Genomic DNA, 19422 nt, shown 5'->3' on the forward strand with positions numbered 1-19422 from the left:
TTTGAGTAGGCCACTCCAAAGTCTCAGCCATTCAGAGGTGGACTTGCTGGTGTGTTGTGGATCATTGTCCTGCTGCAGAACCCAAGTTTGTTTCAGCTTGAGGTCACAAACAGATGGCCGGACATTCTCCTTCAGGATTTTTTGGTAGACAGCAGAATTCATGGTTCCATTTATCACAGCAAGTCTTCCAGGTCCTGAAGCAGCAAAACAGCCCCAGACCATCACACTACCACCACCATATTTTACTGTTGGTATGATGTTCTTTTTCTGAAATGCGGTGTTACTTTTACACCAGATGTAATGGGACACACACCTTCCAAAAAGTTCAACTTTTGTCTCGTCAGACCACAGAGTATTTTCCCAAAAGTCTTGGGGAACATCAAGGTGTTTTCTGGCAAAATTGAGACAAGCCTTAATGTTCTTTTTGCTCAGCAGTGGTTTTCGTCTTGGAACTCTGCCATGCAGGCCATTTTTGCCCAGCCTCTTTCTTATGGTGGAGTCATGAACACTGACCTTAACCGAGGCAAGTGAGGCCTGCAGTTCTTTGGATGTTGTTGTGAGGTCTTTTGTGACCTCTTGGATGAGTCGTCGCTGCGCTCTTGGGGTAATTTTGATCGGCCGGCCACTCCTGGGAAGGTTCACCACTGTTCCATGTTTTCGCCATTTGTGGATAATGGCTCTCACTGTGGTTCGCTGGAGTCCCAAAGCTGATCCGGCTTTATGCACGTGTGCTAATAAAGTCTGATTTTCCTGAAGATCTTGCTGCCTGGTGTCGTCTTTTCCCTCGCGAAGATGTTTTTCGACAAATTGAAGATTTGGACTCTGTCGTTTCCTAGACACGACAGGTCTACTTCACTTTGTCAGGCAGGTCCTATTTAAGTGATTTCTTGATTGAGAACAGGTGTGGCAGTAATCAGGCCTGGGTGTGGCTAGAGAAATTGAACTCAGGTTTGATAAACCACAGTCAAGTTATGTTTTAACAGGGGGGGCAATCACTTTCACAATCACACAGGGCCATGTAGGTTTGGATTTTTTTTCTCCCTTAATAATAAAAAACCTTTTAAAAACTGCATTTTGTGTTTACTTGTGTTGTCTTTGACTAATATTTAAATTTGTTTGATGATCAGAAACATTTAAATATGACAAACATGCAAAAAAATAAGAAATCAGGAAGGGGGCAAACACTTTTTCACACCACTGTAGCTTTTTAGTTATTGATATACATTATTCATTCCAGCCTTTATTTGTAGATTATCTCACCTAGCTGCATGTTCATGGTGGATTGTGAAAGTACATATATTCACCATAATTAAGTAATGCAAATATATTTTCCTTCTGTGAAGGATCCAAAATGTAAATATTCGAGCTGCAATGCTACTTAATTCCAGATTTTTTACTATGTTGCAGGTTCTTGCCACTAGAGGACGTGGAAGCCAAATTCATTTTTATCAGCAAAGGTTTTAACCGCTGCGCTCGTGTCAGACAGGTGCCGAGTACAGTCCGCTCAGAAGCCCGTACAATTGACAGCTGGGAGAATATTCAGCAAATGCCACTCAAATAGCCACTGAGGGTACATGGTACATATATCAGGACACAGACAAGGAGCAGGGCTGGTTATAACTGCACTGACAATCTAATTCCAGGATTTTTGGCAGCAATAATTGCACAGTGAACAAGACCAGGCAGGTAAAACCAGGCATCGTGAACCAGACTGGCCCTGGTTTTCAGTCAATTTAATTACAGTACTTGATGAAAGTTCTTTATTGGATTAAACATACAAATTACCTCTGAACCTGGGTCATGTACCTGGACTCATGCAAAGGGACAGTACGCACAATATGAACACTTCTTCATGTATATTTAGTGACTGTTTCAATTATGAACTGTACCCATGATGGTTTATAAAATACAATTCAACCTCAGACAGGCTGATTGACAAGCAGTTAGAACACATTCAACATGTTTTGGACTTGGGTCACATCCCTATCTTGCTCTTGCAGATGTGTTATGTCTTATCTAGACATTGTGACCTCTTAGCTGATAATTGCACTACACAGAAATTCTAGTGTTGCCAAACTATTGATATAACACCAGACATTTTGTGAGTATGTTTTTATTAGGAATATGAGTTTTTTGGGGAAAACCTGTTCAAATATACAGCTACATTGGTTGGTGTCAATCACATTCATTTTCAATGAGTCCTGAGACATTTATCCTGTAAGCTAAATATGATGATAATTTCTGCCATATAAAATGACATTCCTGGAAAGGAGGAAGCATTGTATTGTATTGACGAACAATTTAGGTAAGTAGAGCCAAACCAGTTTCATCCTGAATGCAGCATGTTGTATTTTTCTTCTCATCAAGCATTAACTTAAATTAATTAAAAGGACCCAATTCCTTGCACAACTCATCCATGCAGAATACAATCAACTTTCATTCAATACAGCTAGACTGTCATTGAAGTGGTTCCATAATTACCCACAGGGTTGCTGATGTTATCTAATGGTGTCTGACACTCTGAATTATGTGCTTGCGTGGTCAGCAATTACTCCCTTTCCAAATTTCATTCCATAAATTCCCAATTTCCCCATCGGTGAAACCCTGTGTTTATGTTCTTCTGTCATGTATGTACTCTAGGCTTGAGGAAGCTATTTTTGGGAGTGGGGAGCGAGGGTGTGTGCTGGAACAGTGGCTCTTTGTTGCCGTGGTCTGAAATGCTGAACTCTCAAAAGAAGGGTGGAGAACAGGGCTGTGACACAGGAGCCGGGGAGATTCAGCAGGGAGTAGCCTTTTTAGCTACACCTCACAAAGCGAGGTTATATCCCCCATTTGTCATGTTAAAGTTACAGACATAAGTTGTATAGATGCTGGAATCCATGGACACATCAGAGCTTGGAAACTTTGGTTCTGCATATGACCAGACCCAGTTCACAGATTGCAATGCTGTTTTCGTGAAACATATAATAATAACAACACTTTCATTTATTAATACCAGAAATATGTCTGGGAAAGTTCATATTGTTTCACATATCAAATGTACCTTCACCATAAGTGTGTAAATAACTTAAACTTTACATTTCAGCTTAAAAGAGACATATTTTCCACATTTTCTTTATACCACATAAACCAAAGTGATTATGGTATTCAAATACAAAACTTTTTTTAATTTTTTTTTTAGAATCAAAACACCTCGTAAATCTTGGCCTCGACCCATTCATTTTAACAGCCCTATTCAACCAATCAAGAATCATCAGCAGGTAACACAATTCACCTATCATACATGAGGTTGTGTTGTACTGCGAACCAATAGTAATTGAAGAGGGAATTGGTCTTGTCCAATTAGATTGCAGCCTAGCTTGCGCTATGTTTGCGATGGTCGTCTGAAAGAGTCGCTCGGGAATTTCAGGAATAAAACAAGAAAATCAGGTACGATGTGATCATATATTAGTGATTTCATTAATATTGTTTGGAAATGTTATTTGTAAACTTGTTAATGAATGCAATTATTATGTAGCCAACTTAGCAAACCAGTTAGATGTTTATATTGAAAGGCAAAAGTGTATAAAACACCTTTTGTGTGCCATCTAACGTTAGTAAGATGGCACACAATTTAGCTAACTAGCGTTAGTATAGTTATTCGTTTAACTTTTCTGTGCCTGTCTCGGTCGCTATTTCAGTGACTTTCAAAACGGCCTCGATGTAACGCATCTGAAATCCAACAGTGGAGCTTGTTGCCTCGTTAACTTGCTGGGCATTTAAACGCAAGCCCCAACTGTATGGCAACTTTTTAAGTAAAGAAAAGTTTATGTAAGTTCATTATTTTGCTAACGTTGCACATTGCATCGTTGTCGCTTGCTAAACATTGCACACTTTGAATTAACGTTATCTCACGTTAACTTTTGCCAGTTAGCTAGCTAACATTTGTGTGCAGTCGTGCGTACTTACTAAGGGCTCACTAGCTAGGTACAATAACGGCAGCTAAAGGCTTAATCGAGGCTTGCATGACCGAGGCGCTGTGATTGCATTGCGTTCCTTTACAGAGATTCGGTAAGTTCTTGCAGAGAAAAATCATTGTGCATCTAGTCCATGAAAAATGGTGCGTTATCTGCGGAGCCTTTTTTCAAAGCTTTTTCCAAATGGTTGACTGCCAGCTAGCTAACATTGGGCTACTTGTTGAATAGTGGCAGTCTGGCACATTCACTCGGTGTTCGACATGCTTCAGAACAGTGGGTGGTAGCTAGCATGGCTATGTTAACGTTAGCTCTACGTGTTTTCTATATCCTCATATGCTTTGTTTTCAGCCATGTGAATTAAATTGGAGCTGGGTTACTGCATTTACATGTTTTATTATTGAAAAATCTATATTACTATCGTTATATAATTTGCTGAAGTAAAAATTATTTAAAATCCTAATGATCAACACCAGACCGGGTAGTTGGCATATAAGTTAGCTGGCTAACGTTCTTTTACAACAATATTGAGCTCAATATGGTTCGCTCGCTAGTAACTTTGTGTAAATGTTTTGACAGTGTTATTGTTTGAGACCCTTACTTGAAATGCACTAAAGCGGGTGCACGCTGTCTAGCGGCACTGCATTCAAGTTCCTACTGTACCTTACTTCATAGGGCATTTTGGGACGCGTCAGTGCTTATGTGCATTGTTCGAGTTCATTCAGTTTTTAATCCCCCCCTTTCTGAAACTTGGACATACTGTTTTTCAATCTGATATGAATGCCCATTTCGGGTGATTCTACTGCCACTACTCTATTCCACGTCTTCAGGTCGACCTAACTGGCAGTATACACCCTTTCAGATGTCCAGTTAATGTTTTCTTCAACCAGAAAACCGCTTGCCACAAAAATGCAGAGGCGGAAACAATTAAAATGGATGAAGATCCATTTTAAACCTTTTTTAAAATTATTATTATTTTTAGAAGAATGGGACATTCTGATGAAACCGTTAAAGTGTAAGATAGCTTGAAGCAGGGTTCTGTAACGAAAATGCTATCCTTGACACAATATTTTTGAATGGCGACTAGGCTAACTTACACAACTTAAACAGCTGATGTGCTGCTTATGTTAACGTGCATACATTTTAAGAATGTACTTGTGCATATATAGTTATGGGTCTAGAAACATTGTCCTTCACAATAAAACGGCAGACGGTATTGGTAAAGCCATCAACTTCTCTTATCGAACCTATTTCTGTGGGTGGTCTTCAATGATTTACCAAATCCAGAAATTTGACTGGTTTTCTAGAATATTCAGTTATTTATTTTTTATTTATTTTTGTTTTGTTTTGCATATATAATTAATTTTAATGAATTTAGGTTTAGAAGAATTTATATGGCAAATAGTCAGTTGTCCAAACTCCTCGTGCCTTGTCACATGTGTTCTTCCCAAATAAATACCTAGTTTTGCTACTTGGAACATAGGCTTTTATTATTGGCTCATTTTACAAGATAAAGGTGAAGATTCGGTTTTTCTTCATGGGTACATAATTTTAATTAAGAAACAGACAACTGAAAGGGTCTGTAACGTCGCCACTGTGTATTCTGTGAACTCAATGCTTCTATTAAAATGTTCTAACGTGTGGAAGTGAAGTGTCAGATTTGTTTTAGGATCTGCTGAATGCAGTGTTGGTGAAAGGCAAATTCCAATGCTACACTTCTCTACTCCGATCACCAATTGTAGCTTGGGGATATTTCTGGTTGCAACACATTCCGAGCCTCTTTGGCTTCACGTATGCCCAAGGGCATCCTCTGAGAACTCTGTAACAGTCATTAGTATTCAAACAAAAGTAGTATTGTTTGCTTGATTTAAGAAGTATATCAGTTAATTGAATATTGCATTGACAATGAAAGTTAGGTGTATTGCCTATCCTCTTCTCCACGAATTGAGAAGATTTGACTCGCTAAAAGTTCAGTTCAGGAAACCCAATACAATTATTTAAAAGTATAAGCTACACAAGAGGCAGGTCTAGATCCATCTCATGATGCACATAATGGTCATTGTTGTCAATATACCTTGAATTTCAACTTGGAATTTGGAGAACGAAGAGTAGCCTGCATTTCTTACTTTTATCTTCTGGTTCCTAGGGTCAAATCAAATTTAGGAAAAAAAAACACTTTTAGACCAGACACCCGGAACTGCTTTTAGCAAACCCTGAAAATAAATATATTTGCCCATAAATGAATTTAAATTGATGATGAATAATTTGGTTAGCCTGAAAGTTATTTTGTTTACTTTTGAATATGAAATATTTATTTGACTTATTACTTTTTCCACTTTGAAATTGTTGTATTTATGTCTACATTAGGCACAGTTGTAAAAGGGGTGCTCTCAATGTGTCTCCAAATTTAAATGAATCCACAAAATCAGCAGTGGTGTATACCTTTATGATGTAAACATAATGGAATAACAAAATCTACAATATATTACTTTTTCTCTTACATCAGCATTTTGCGCTGACTGTTATCAGAAACGCCTTTGAGACCTGCTGACCTGTAGCCTCTGGTGTAATTACTTTTCACATGACTAGAAATGAGATTCCAAATCATTACTACTGCTAGTGATCTGAAGCATTTCCCAGGTCTCAAGCTACATCAGAATGGTAAGGATTTCAGTTGGGAAATGTACAATTGAGGAGATGCCATATTTTTACATTGATTAAAAAAATTTATTTAATTTTTGTTTCATAGCGTAAAGACGCCCTGAAGAAATGCAAATCATTGGTGTGCTGCAAGTATTTTACCTCTTTAAAAAAAAGGATAACAAGAAACGTCCCTGCAAACACAGCATTATGGTTTAACTTTATTAGTTGTTTGGCTGTTGGACACTTTGCATTATGTAGAGCAGGTTGTGAAGTTGGAAAAAACGAATTTCAGTTTTCAGTCTGAACTCCTGGTGTTTGGCAGTGTTTTGTGAGACCTCTCCTGTCTGTGTGGCTCCGCAGGGCGAGGGCGGGCCGTGGGTGAGAGATGGGCGAGATTGAGGGCTCCTACCGGGTCCTGCAGACCCCTGGGACCCGCCTGGGCGCCCAGTTCAATGCCGGGATCAGTACCCTGGAGCCTGGTCAGGCCCTCAGCACCACCGGGGGCAAAGGTCAGGACAAGGGCCTGCAGGTCCGGGTGCAGGGGCTGGACGACTCTCAGGACCTCTACGACTTGGAGGTGAGTGAACGCGTGTTCCAGCAGGCCCCTTGTGTGCCTCGGACTAAATCAGGGGTTGGGTACTCCTGTCAAAGTAGGTTAATTACATAAGAACAGTGTTGGCATGATATGGTTAAATAACCTGATAATAATAACCTCTTCTATACAGTCACTGGACCTATGCTCAATCAAGGGCTTTGAAGCCCGTGTTGTACACTTCACTTTAAACGCCCAACTGAATCGTGCCCTTTTAAAAAGGCTAACTTTCCATTTTCTGTTTTTAATGTTATGATATTGCTAACCGTTTTCTATGTTTGCAAATGTCTGTTACACCCCTGAGGGTGAAGCTCTTGTTGCGCGGGCTGGGTTTGCGTGCTTGTGTAGGGGCAGCTGCCGTGTCGATCTGGCTTTGATGAGCAAATCCTCCTTGAAGACGACTTACTGAGGCAGGCGGTCAGGCTGGCAGGACACTAGGAGCTAGGGGGGCCTCGGCTTTCAGTGCCCTTGACACGTCAGCTGGCTGTGTCATTGCCTGAGGGGAAAGAAAATAGAAATCCCTGCGAGCATGCACATGGCTTCATCTTGTATTTGGCGCATTGCAGGGCTGAACCTGGAGACCATTTTCTTGGGTGGATCAGTAGGTATCAAGGTTGCTGTCCTCCACCTCTGATTGTTTGGAGCCAAACTGAGATTCCACATCCATGTATGTTTTCTGGCTGTTTGCTGGGTTCCATCAAGTTTCCTTCCTAAGTTTATGTAGGTATCAGGAGCACATAATGAAGACTAGTTGACCACCTGTTTTGGATGCCAGTCTACCATAACATGGCTGTCAGACAGTTTGTAAATACTGCAGTCACAGTTGAAGTACTTTTATTGTCTGGGGCATTTGTTGCACACCTCAGTCTAAACATGGTATGCTTCGTCAGTTTGAGCAAATCGGATTGCTCTTCGATTCATTTTGATGTTTTCTTTAATGCTCATTCAGTTTGTAGCTGCTCAACTCCTGATACAGTGCAGAAAAAGGAACTAATAAATTGTTTAAAATGGGGGGAGGACTTCACCTCCCACTCTTCCTATATCCTCAGCCACCCCTCAGTTGGAGCAGGTCTCCGGTCAGCCGTTGTTTGCCTCGAGCAGATGACCCAACGACAGGGTAGGTGGGCCATCTGGTTTAGGAGGCACGGAGCCCCCTCCCCGCCTGCTTTGAAGTCGGCGTTTATTGTTCTTTTTACACGTTCCCGGCGAAAGCAGGGGTCGGGATCCAGCTTGCTCGGTTTCACGCCGACTGACGAGAGGGGAAAACAAACCCGGAGACCGAGAACATCCCGCCGTGTTGGGGGGAGAGAGAGGACGGTCTGTCTGAATATCCACAGGCTCAATTACGTCAGGTCACATCTGTTTCTCGCACGGATACCCGGACAAGTCCGTGCACACAGGTAGAGGGAATGACGGCTGTGAGAACATGACTCATCTAAATTCTAAACCCAAAAAGAGGCGGAACGCCAACTTTGTTAATCAAATGCTGTAATTTTCAGTATGTATGTAAATATTTCTTCCATCATACATCATACTGTTGACCAGAATTCAAGGTGTTTTTTCAGCTCCTCAGTGGAGTTTACATAGTGTTTTGGGTAGTATTTTTGCGCCGTCTAGAAGTCCTCCTGGCTTTGCAACGTTCTTGTTGACTGGCTCTCCAGTGTCTTCCTCTTGTAAACCGGCTCCTCTTCCTTGTGGAGAAATGTACACATTCCTGTAGAAATGCTTGAACGTTCAGGGTATTTATTCATGCATTTGTACTTGCTGGAATAGAAAGTGTTGCAATCAATTTGTTATTCTTTCTGAAATTGTGCTATAAAATGTAATACATTTTGTGGAATGCATTTATGCTTTAACATGTTTTGATACAGTACATATTCCATGAAAAGGCAAAGTTGTGTGGCACTGTAGGCACGATTCCATGGCGCAATTATTTATTATTTTCCTCCTCCAACCGCATGTCTGAATGCAAAATTTGTGCAGCACTAATTATTTTTACATCGTCCACCCACACCCCAGAACCTTAAAGAACTTTATCCACAAAAGCAAATGTGCATTATTTTGATTCTGCCTGAAACCAGCTGTAGTTCATTTAAGGATGTTTGTGTGTTTGTTTATTGTTTTTATTTATTTATTTATTTATTTTTTGCGTTCGACGCTTCTCGTTTGATCCCAATCCCCTCTTGTCGCTGTCGATGGCAGCAGGCCAGCCAGACAGACGACATTGATTCCTGCTTTCTGGTTGCTGCTCTTCGATCAAATGTCAGAGGACGACATAGTGCAGCCGATGCTTTTTATAGCCCCGCGGCTTGTTTATGGGGAGCGCACGGACGGGGGGGCGGAGCTGGCAGCCGGTTTGGGCTTGGCCCACTCAGCTGGCTGATATTGCGGTGGGCGGGGCCAGTAGCTCCTCTGCCTCAGGCCTGTCATTGGCCGGCTGACAGACCCCAGACACTGCTCTCTCTGTCATTCGCGGGGCTCGAACCCCCCGTCGCCCCGGCCCCGTAAATTAACCCCTCCGCTAAACCAGTCCCACTTCAGAGGCCCAGAGCAAGCAAAATATATTTGCGCCCGAGGTTTGCGGTTGTGGGACGTCCGCCTCCGCTAATTGCTTCTCTGGAAGAGGGAAGGTTTAGTGGCTGGCTTTGTTTGGAGTTCAGTGGTCTTGCATGCCATTTGGCTTTGGAGGTGCCTGTTGAGCACCTTCTGTTCTGTTGAGTTCTGTTGAGCACCTTGGATCTGAGAGAGCAATACAAGAAACAGTAAAAAAATAAAATAATACTTTCATTTGAACAGATTTCGCAAATTGTTTTTGCTGAATGCAATGCAATTTGAGTGCAATTTGAATGCTTTTTCATGAAGAAGATAATTGGTAGCGGTTGGGTTAAGTGTATAACGCTGCGTTATTTTTTGTCACAATCTACCTCAGCTTTGGCCACCCTTGCGGTGCGATTTGTAATACACGGAGTTGATGTCAGAATTTCTTTGGCAGTTCTGCTGAAAATATTAAATGATCTACTTTTGTAATTCCCAGTTTGTCAGAAGTAAATGACTGATGATCGGTAGCAAACTTCATGATTCAATACAAGAAGAATGCAAACCTCCGTGTGCTCTCCATTTGATCTTTTAATGCATCTCTGTCCAAAAGTATGCTGGATCCCTTGTCGGGCCCCGTGAGTTTGCTCCAGAAACTAAGCTCTGCTGCTCTTAGCTGACCGGGTCACTACGGGGGAGTCCTAATTCTTGCTCCATTAAAGCCCACTTGTGATTAGTGTGGCGGATATTTGGCAAGTAGGCATTAAACATTTTGTTCTTTTATTGCATCGTGTATCACATGCTATTTATGTGAAAATAAACGCTGTCTGGCAGGGTAATCTGCTGTTCTCTTTTTGCTGTGATCCAGTGTAAGGTGCTGGAAAGAACTCTTGGACGATGGACCTGAAGAAGCTTGATGGTGTTTGCTATCTTCCTGTGTGGTGCTCATTGACCCTCAGAAATGTATGAAAACAAGGCCAATTAACTCTCTAAAGCACGAGTGCACAATCATGTGCCATGGTGTATAGAGTATGCAGGTTTTCATTCCAACCAATCACTACATCAGCTGATTTGAATAATTAGTTACTTCCTCTCTGGTTGAAGGCGTGTTACTTGGTGAAATCAGCTGGTGCAGTGATTGGTTACAATGGAAACCTGCATACTTTTGGCCCTCCATGACACATAATTGTGGACCCCTGTTTTAAGGTGTGATTAGAATGTTCTTGCTGATGTAGCAATCACTACTGGAAATTGAAAGCAATGGAGTTCTAAAACACTGACTTAGTATCAAATTAAGTGTGTTTGGACAATTGAAATATCTGTTAAATGGCCTCCTCAAATTTAAATGCTCTATGATTTTTCTATGGAAACCCTGAGAATTAATGTATTCTTATTTTGGGTACCATCACATTTATTTTTCTTCCTCCAAGTTGGCTGTCAACCTCAAAAAGCTGTGATGAGCTGTACTGAAATGGGAACAGGCTTTTATGCGTTTAAAAAATGCAACTATGCAAAGTGCTTACGGATGGAGGACAAATCCTTCAAAGACTGAACACATTGGCTTCTACTTCCATTTCATCCTGGGCTCAATGCATGCCTCATTGCTAAAATTCAAACTTACTTTGACTCAAATCAAAGTAGTTTCCAGAAAAGGTTGAATGCATTAGAAGTTTAATGTAAAGTAGGGGTTCTTGTCACTTATGAAATGAGTGCCAATGAGTGATGGGTACTAGAATAGTGAACAACTAGGTTTTAATACAGTTTTAATAGTGATGAGGTAGATATTCACTATGAAGCACTCCAATTCTATAATGCACAGCTAGTCATAATTCGCTTTTTTATGTATTCTCTTATCTGGAATGCATGCTAAGTGAATGTGGGTTGCGGTTCAGAATTGATCCATCAAAGTGTAGCACATTACCATGCTGTGCCATTGCATTTTGATAGTCCGTTTCGCAGACTGCCTTTTTCTACCTTCTCAACCTGTATATTTTAAGATTCTCTTATCCCTTTTGCTGTTTGTTTTGCGTTCTACAATTGTTTCTCACTCCCTTTTCCTGGGAACAAGGAATCATTTTCCAGTTTTCCCCTATTTCAGTCAGAGATTTCCCATGTTAATTTTAGCTTTTTTGCGCTCATTGGAGTATGTGCTGTTCCCATTGCCTTGTAACAGTGTAATTGTAAGGAGCAAAAAAAAAAAAAAAAAAGAAGATTCCTGATCGATTGCTTTGACCTGATTTTGCTAAGACTTGGTAAGCAACCTTGTTGACATTGTACTGATACAGAACCTTAATGACATGGCTGTACTGAAAAGCCAATGAATCAGACCACAGTGTCTCATTTATGCTCTAGAAATGTATTCTTTTGTTTCATATTTCATGTAAAATTGAGTAAAATGGATGTCTTTCTTAGATTGGGCTGTCCTTAAATTAAATTCAACCCTCACGGCTGTAGACAGACATCCCAGAGGTCTAGATTTCTGTTTGACCTCCCAAACAAGGCATCAGGAAGCAATAAGGAAACTGCTTTTACACACAGGATATCCACCTATTTTGAAAGGCAAGAACATTGAATACTGTCTGCGCCCTGTTTTAAAGCATAGACAATTGCTGAGTTATCATTTAATTAAGGATGTTTGATTTCACACCCTTCTGTGGTCCGATACAATCTGCCTTTATCATTGCTTTCACGTCAGGTTTTCAAAAAACGCTGCTAAAATACTGAAGAAACTGTTATGACCTTAATCCTTCTGCAGCTGTTGCTATAATGACGTCTCTTCCCCATAACAGCTGCAGGGCAAATATATCGAGGGCAAACATGGCTGGTGGCATTACCAGTGGAGCAATAATCTTTTTCTGTCAATTTTGACTTAATCTTGTCTTTTGAAGTGAGATCCATGTCTTTCATATGTAAGAGTTTCAGTGCCGGGCGTGGCCTATGTTTTGAATACTTACCCAAGAGAAAGGTGGTGTCACAGACAAAGGCCCGCAACTTTTTAAACCTCGGAAGAATGTAATAGTGCTTAAAAGACGGCGTGAAACGTTTCCTTTTTAGGGAAAGAAGGCCAGAGAACCAGCGCGACCCAAGTGGCCTGAGGCCTGCACCGTCAGCAGGGGGAGGTTGGAAGGCCATCTCGTTTTCTTTTTCCCCCCGATGGACCCTGGCCAGCCTTGAATAAACTCCAGCCGTTGAGGCTGTCCACGATCCTCCCCCGTCCAACAAAAGGAGAGGATGTGGATCCCTTAATCAGGCGGGACCCGACCGCGCCAAGTCCAGGACGGCGTCCAACACCGCTCCCTCGGAGGGCGATTGGCCAGTGCCGTGGCCCCTGTCAGCTGTAACGGAGAACACGGTCTCTCGGCTCAGCTACTGTGGACTCGCAGAGGCCACCGTCCCGAACGCCAGGCCCGACTGCTGAACGCTTTTCCAGCCTCTTTCATTAAGTTATTTACGAGCCCAGATTTCTTTCAAAAGTTGTAGTTGCTCTCAAGTACTATTCTGCAGTCTGCTTGTAATTTTCAAACTCCTATTTTGAGCGTTAGACGGAGTAAGACGTGCTGCAGTCAACGGTAGATTTCAGAAGTGTTTTTCCTCCCAGACTTGTGAAAAGTCTGCCCCCTTCACACTTAACTGTTGGGTCAAACTTCTCACTTCGGCCTCAGCTTGGTGTCACCGTGTCACCACGTTGTTTTTCAGCTGGAGCTGCGTAATTTGTTTTGGTCTTGAAATGGTGCCAAGAAATGACTGCTTATAGCCGGCAAAGGTTTCCTTTGAAAGCCGGAGCTTGGCCTTGGGAAACCAAACCATTTAGGAGGAGACAAAGATGTTGCTTTACCATCATCTCATGAGCCACCTGCTGATCACTGCTTGCAAAACTGACGGTTTGCATGAAGATGTTTTTGTTCATAAATGTGTGTGAAAACAATGATTTGTTCTCCTTGCATGGTTCAACTTTCAGTCTAGTTTGCTTTGGTACTTCAAGTGAAGCCTCTTTCAGCCTCATAGTTGCTTTTCCCTCTGTTCCCCTGCCAGGTTGTTTTGAGAATGTTCAGTATTAAGTTTAAGTATATAAAATATATATAACATAATTTGTCTTTTCAGTGTGTCCTTCTGCGGTATGCACTCTTCAGTTCCATGGCAAATGGAGACCTTGTGTCTGAAAGCACAGTGGAGAACGACCCAAGAGAGACTGACCAGTAGCTGGACACTGATGTGAGGGAGTGTCCCACCCTGATCAACCCCCCCAATGAGCAGCACAAGAGGTCATGGGTGGCAGAAAAGCCCTCTGCACGTAGCGCATGCCCATGGGTGCCAGGCCTCTCCCGTTCCCCACACTTTGTGGTGTCTGGGTGGAGGAACAGCCTTGAGAACACAGGCTCCTTTGATGTAGGACAAGCAAGCCCCAGCCAGCCCTCACTCCCTGATTTGTGAAGGCGGGTGGAGGGGGGGGGGGGGGGGGGATGGCTTGGTGGGATTGAGGCTCTATGTGAAAGAGGGGAGGGGCCAGGGGCCAGGCCTGAGGCAGCAGCTTTTCAAGAGCTGCACATAAACAGATGATTGACAACCGAAGGGGGTGCAGAGACTACGGGCCGTGATGTTAAAAGCTCTGTTGTGTTGGGGAGTGCAATTGGAGGGAGGGAAGTGGGGCTGTTTGCTGCAAAAACGGCCACAGGAAGTTTTGTCAAGGAATTTTAAAGACTTGCCCCCTTAAACTTTTAACCCCCTGTGGAGAGACCCTGTGTCTGAGTGTAACATACTTTTCAAAGCTGTTCTCTGAAGCAGTGGACAGTTGACCCAAATTACTCAGTGGTTAGGCTTGCTGGCGATTTGCTGGTATCATTCCCGTATTTCTTTGGTAGAGAGCCACAAGGTTTTATCAGGTGCTTTTATTGAGTTTAAAACTTCAGAAGAATTGGCCAGCACTCCAAAGTTCCCCCACGAGAATCTGCGTGCCGAAAGTGCCAGAGCATATTTCAGGTTTTTGTAAAGACTTCTGTCTGTAAAGCATGAAAGTGAGTCAGTCTGGAAGATTCCGTTTGTGTGCTGGCAACTTTTCTCAACTTCTGGATTTGTACTTGTGTTTCAGCACCTAGAGAATTAATATCAGGAACATATTTGTCAAGCTTGTAAAATCATTTCCTTTCTTTTTCTTTATTGAAGTTGTACTTGACTTTATAGATTTTCCATCCTCGAAAATGCCCTGCTTTCCAAAAATAGGTACTAATGGGGGCGATAAGCATTGTGATGTGTTGGCCAACTTGTTGTGAACTTGGCTCTGATCTGAATGAGAAGTCGGTAAGGCCTAGAGTTGTAAGCCACCTCCGTATGCCAGGATCATCCACAGCCGGCTGCTTTATAGTTGTTAAATAAGCAAAAAGATTGTTATTTTGGTGGTGCTTTTTGTGCTGGCTCTATATAATCGTATGTTCTCGTGCGGTCAGAACATCCGAGAATTAGTCATAATTGTGCGTTTTAAATCTATTTAGAACACTCAGGCTCACTGGGAATTCAGCCCCGTGTAACTTTACAGTAGAGCTTTTTCCAAAGCTTGCCTCGGATAAAGAGAAATGCAGCGTCTTATTCTTTCAAGACTTGTGAACGGAGAATGCAGAAGAGGCTTAAAACAGTGGAATAAGTTAGAATCTCAAAAAGCTGGATCTGCACAGATCAATTTGTGGCACCTGTGATAATTGTTTCTTTTGACAATCATCTCTGTGTTTGTGTATGGTAGTAATTACTCCCTCTATTTAAACAAAATGGGCCAAGACATGAGGCCCATGACTGTACAAGAGTATATCTGAACCAATGCCGCACTTGTGGCCTGGATGTGTGGGACTGTAAATGGGCTGCAGCTTGCAGGACCAGTCCCAACTCGCAGCCTGCCAGACAGATTTCAGCGATGGGGGATTTTTCACCCCTCCCCCACCTATAATCGCATCTATCGCACACTGCGTCTGTAGCACGACTAGTAACTAGGGGCTGAAGGAATCAGAAAATCCCAGAGCAATCAGTTCAGTTACTGTGAGGGTTTTTCCATTTTGTTTTTAGTTGAGGTCTTGTGGTAGCAAACTTTGCTTTCTTAGAAGTACTAATTCTGACATGGTACCAGTATATAATCTTGTGTGTGTGTGTGCGTGCGCGTGCGTGCATTTTTATTGTGACAACTGAAAAATGTGGCCTTTTTTTATGTAAACAAGGAAACTGCCTAATGGGCATATTACCATGTAGCATTCACTGCGTTTGCATAGCCCATGTTATTGTGAACATTTCAAAAACTGTTTTGCCCCTGCTGCAGTGCAACAGGTTTTAAACAATGCGGTCATTGATATGTTTGTCTATTTCTGTACAACAGTTTTATGGTGACACTGACTGGCAACTTGTCGCTTCATATTCTGTTCCTCTCCATGGAACGTGGCTCTCTGCACATCGCCTGGCACAGACTTCACCCAGGCGAAGGACACGTATTCACTTTCCTGTTACATACTGTAGCTGTAGGTTTGTTTCTTATGGCTACAATTGTTTTCCTAACCAAAACCATCCATGTACCTAGCTATGTCATATTTTTAGCTGCCATATTTGACTTCTTGGCTGGTGCAAATTACATATTGCATTTGCAGTATTGCACTATTTCCATAGAAAGTCCATATGGCAGCAGCACAATGCACTGTTCACGCTAAGTTTGTTTCTTCATGCAGAATAGATTTTTCATACCACGAGTGTACGGTTTTAATGGAAATTAGTCATGAGTGCTCCACCTCATGTCAGTGCAGACAGACGGCAGATTGGGGCAGGTAAATCTCAGCCCCTGAGCCAGATTAGCCCCTCCCCCCTGTTATCCGCTGCAGCTTTCCTGAGAATCCGGACGTCTATTTAACCAACCACATCGGAGGAGGTATCAAACCGCTTAACAGCGTTGAAACCTTCAAGACACCCGGTTCCCACCCAGGATACACTTCCTCTGCCCTTGATGGCTCCCGCATGGGGTTCCCCAAAATTTTTGCCAGCCAGTTGAGAAAAGCAGCCAGCCTTGGATTGTTTGCAGTAGGGAGACAAATTGTTCCATTGACGTAAGTTTTGTCTGAAAGTGTCCGGCCAAGCTGAGGTGTGTAGTCGGCCATTTAGCCGACAGCTGGTGCTTGTGGTGCTCCTTGCTGAGCCAGCGTTTCCTTCGGCAAGGGAGTGGGGACCGGCCGTCTCAGGGCTGTCTACTGCCAGGGAGCGGGGGCCAGCGCGGCGGTCTTCACAGAGGAAGCCTTTGTTTTGTCGGCAGAGCAACTCGCTGGGCCCGACGAATGAGCCAAACGCCACCGTTTCTCACCTGGTTTAGTAAAGTCCTGCACGGCTTTCACTCACTCCTCTGGGTCAAGTTCAGCGACTCCCTTGGGGTTTTTAGAAATTATTATTGTTGTTTTATTATTGGGCCCCTTAATGCCTTCCTTGAGTGCAGTGTGTGCAGGGCAGAAATGTCAGCCCTTAAGCGATTAACATGGTGGTTGAATGTGACACTTCAGTTGTCTTTAGACAACAACAAAACAAATGTGCATCATTTTTGTATTATTCAGTCATTTGTACCATATTACTTACTTTTGTAGGCCTAAATTTCCCACTATAAAAGTTCACCCAAACTGTCCGGGAGTGGTAATGAGATTAGCTATGATTGACACTGTGCTCCCACTTTCCACACATTGTTGTTTGTTACAACAGCTACCTCCATGATACACACTCATCTTGGGAGACTGAATTTTCACACGCTACCTAACTCAATATCTAAACTATTGATAGCTAAGGTAAGGACAATGACATATTCAGTCATAATTTTTGCTAGCTAGCTAGCCAAGTTAAGATAAAAGCACAACTGTAGTGTCCTTATGAAAGCAAACTAGCTAGCTAATGGTATTGATAATGTCATCTTGTGAAAGCAAACTAGCTAGCTAAATGAATATAACCAGAAATAGTTGAAAATTCCTTAAAAGGCACTTAATTTACGTGAACCTAACATTCGTCAAATATTTGCATTTGCAAACTTATAGGGGAGGGATAAGGGGAGTATCCCCCTCCCCCTACGGGATAAGGGGAGTGGTTATCCTCGGCTGATGCACTACGAGGATAACCACTAAAATTTAAATCGCTTCTCCAAAACTAAGGAAGGGACATTTAATTGTTTCATTGTGTTTCTTCAATGCACTTGGTGAAAAAACAAGAGTATAAACAAGTGCATATAAAAACCTTAAAAGTGTGACTAACCGCCATGTTACTCTTAAGATCGTGCCTATGTTACATTACCAGATGTGGCTTCATGTGGGGTGTCTCGGTGGCGCAGCCTGCAGAGCACTGACCGCATGCTCATTGTGAGCCGTGACGTCAACGGTTCGAATCCGACCGTCTGACAATTTGTCGCATGTCTTTCCCTCTCTCTCGCCCCCATTCTTCCTGTCTCTATATACTGTCCAATAAAGCTGAAAAAGGCCTAAAAAATATCTTAAAAAAAAAAAAGATGTGGCTTCATGTTATGATCTTATTTATTTATTTTTAATGACCCAAAGTTCATTAAAAGCATCATGATTGAGAATTGTGATACTGCCATAGTGGGTAACCCCCTTTGATTTACAATAATCAGTTTGTGTGTATGCATTTACAGGTTATCCCTATGGCAAATAAATTATCTCATTTTAATATTGAAATGAAATGACTTGATTACTGCATGTTACTCCTCTTGTTTTTTTTGCAGGTACCATGTTTGTCTGCCATTATTAGTGCAATTACTTTTAGCATTTCACAGACTTTGATATTGCAGAGATTTTTTCCTGGCTCGAAAACAGGCTGAGGTGGTAACTTGGCACGGGCCAGTGCTCACCTGGTCCGTTGTCCATCATTTCTGCTGTTGCTGCTAGCTATGGTGCTCTCACCCTCCCACCCTGACCCAACACAGCTGATTATATGAGCTGTAACAGACTGAGGGAGTTGGATATTGTATGTGGTAAGAAATGGCGTTAAAAAATGTCTCCATAAATACAACCGTACAGGTGCAGCTGTCACATCTGAGTTTTGAGCATTTCATTAAAAAAATAACTGCCTGGCCATCTTTGTAGGTCATGTCTAGCAATGTTCTACCAGCAGTCTTTGAGCCAATGTTGCTGCAGTGTCCTCATCGGGGTAGAATACAGAGCATGGATATCGAGCGGTTGGTGAACTGTATCGAAGTTGAGTGACCATTTTGCTTATTGGTCATCTGATTTCATTTTTAAGACGAGTTCTGTAAACCAACAGTAAAAATTACTCATTTGCCCTATTGTTTCCATCCGTATGACTGCTTTTTTCTGTGTCCTATCTAAGTGCTGAGTGGTAACTGATGGAATTTTCTTGAGCTTCTTGTAATGTACTACTCTTAACCCCCATCTACCACTGCCAAGATGTTTCTACTGGGCCGCTCAGCATGTTGGACAAAAATGCGCTCATTTGATAATAATGATAATTTTGATGAATAGAAAATCATCCGGTGGTTGTTTGGCCAACTTTTGATATTTTATATTGGGCCGACGGCGATTATCATTGAAGTAGTTAGCTTAAAATGTTATGCAGAAAGAGCCCTGGTAAGCTGGTCTGCGGATATGCGCATGTTGTGTCATTAACAAGCCGTGGGAGACATTGCAACGTGCATTCGGCTCAGTACAAGCCTAAATACAGCATGGCTCAAGGTTC

The 19422-nt window shown here is 42.2% G+C and overlaps 1 protein-coding gene across 4 annotated transcripts in view; it reads left to right on the forward strand.

Annotated features, from left to right (window-relative positions):
• The first annotated feature begins 3317 nt into the window (after positions 1-3317).
• Positions 3318-19422, forward strand: part of LOC133127977 (FERM, ARHGEF and pleckstrin domain-containing protein 2-like) — a 49868-nt gene continuing 33763 nt past the window's right edge. Inside the window, exons 1-2 of one of the 4 annotated variants that reach the window (XM_061241132.1) lie at positions 3318-3429; positions 6957-7173. In XM_061241132.1, the coding sequence (XP_061097116.1) occupies positions 6982-7173 (192 nt within the window). In that variant the 5' untranslated portion in view covers positions 3318-3429; positions 6957-6981. Of the gene's footprint in view, positions 3430-3729; positions 4051-6956; positions 7174-19422 lie in introns of those variants that run through there. The other 3 variants (XM_061241134.1, XM_061241131.1, XM_061241133.1) reach the window with 3 other exon arrangements.

The sequence above is a fragment of the Conger conger genome, chromosome 5 (assembly GCF_963514075.1).
Source record: "Conger conger chromosome 5, fConCon1.1, whole genome shotgun sequence".
Lineage (NCBI taxonomy): Eukaryota > Metazoa > Chordata > Actinopteri > Anguilliformes > Congridae > Conger > Conger conger.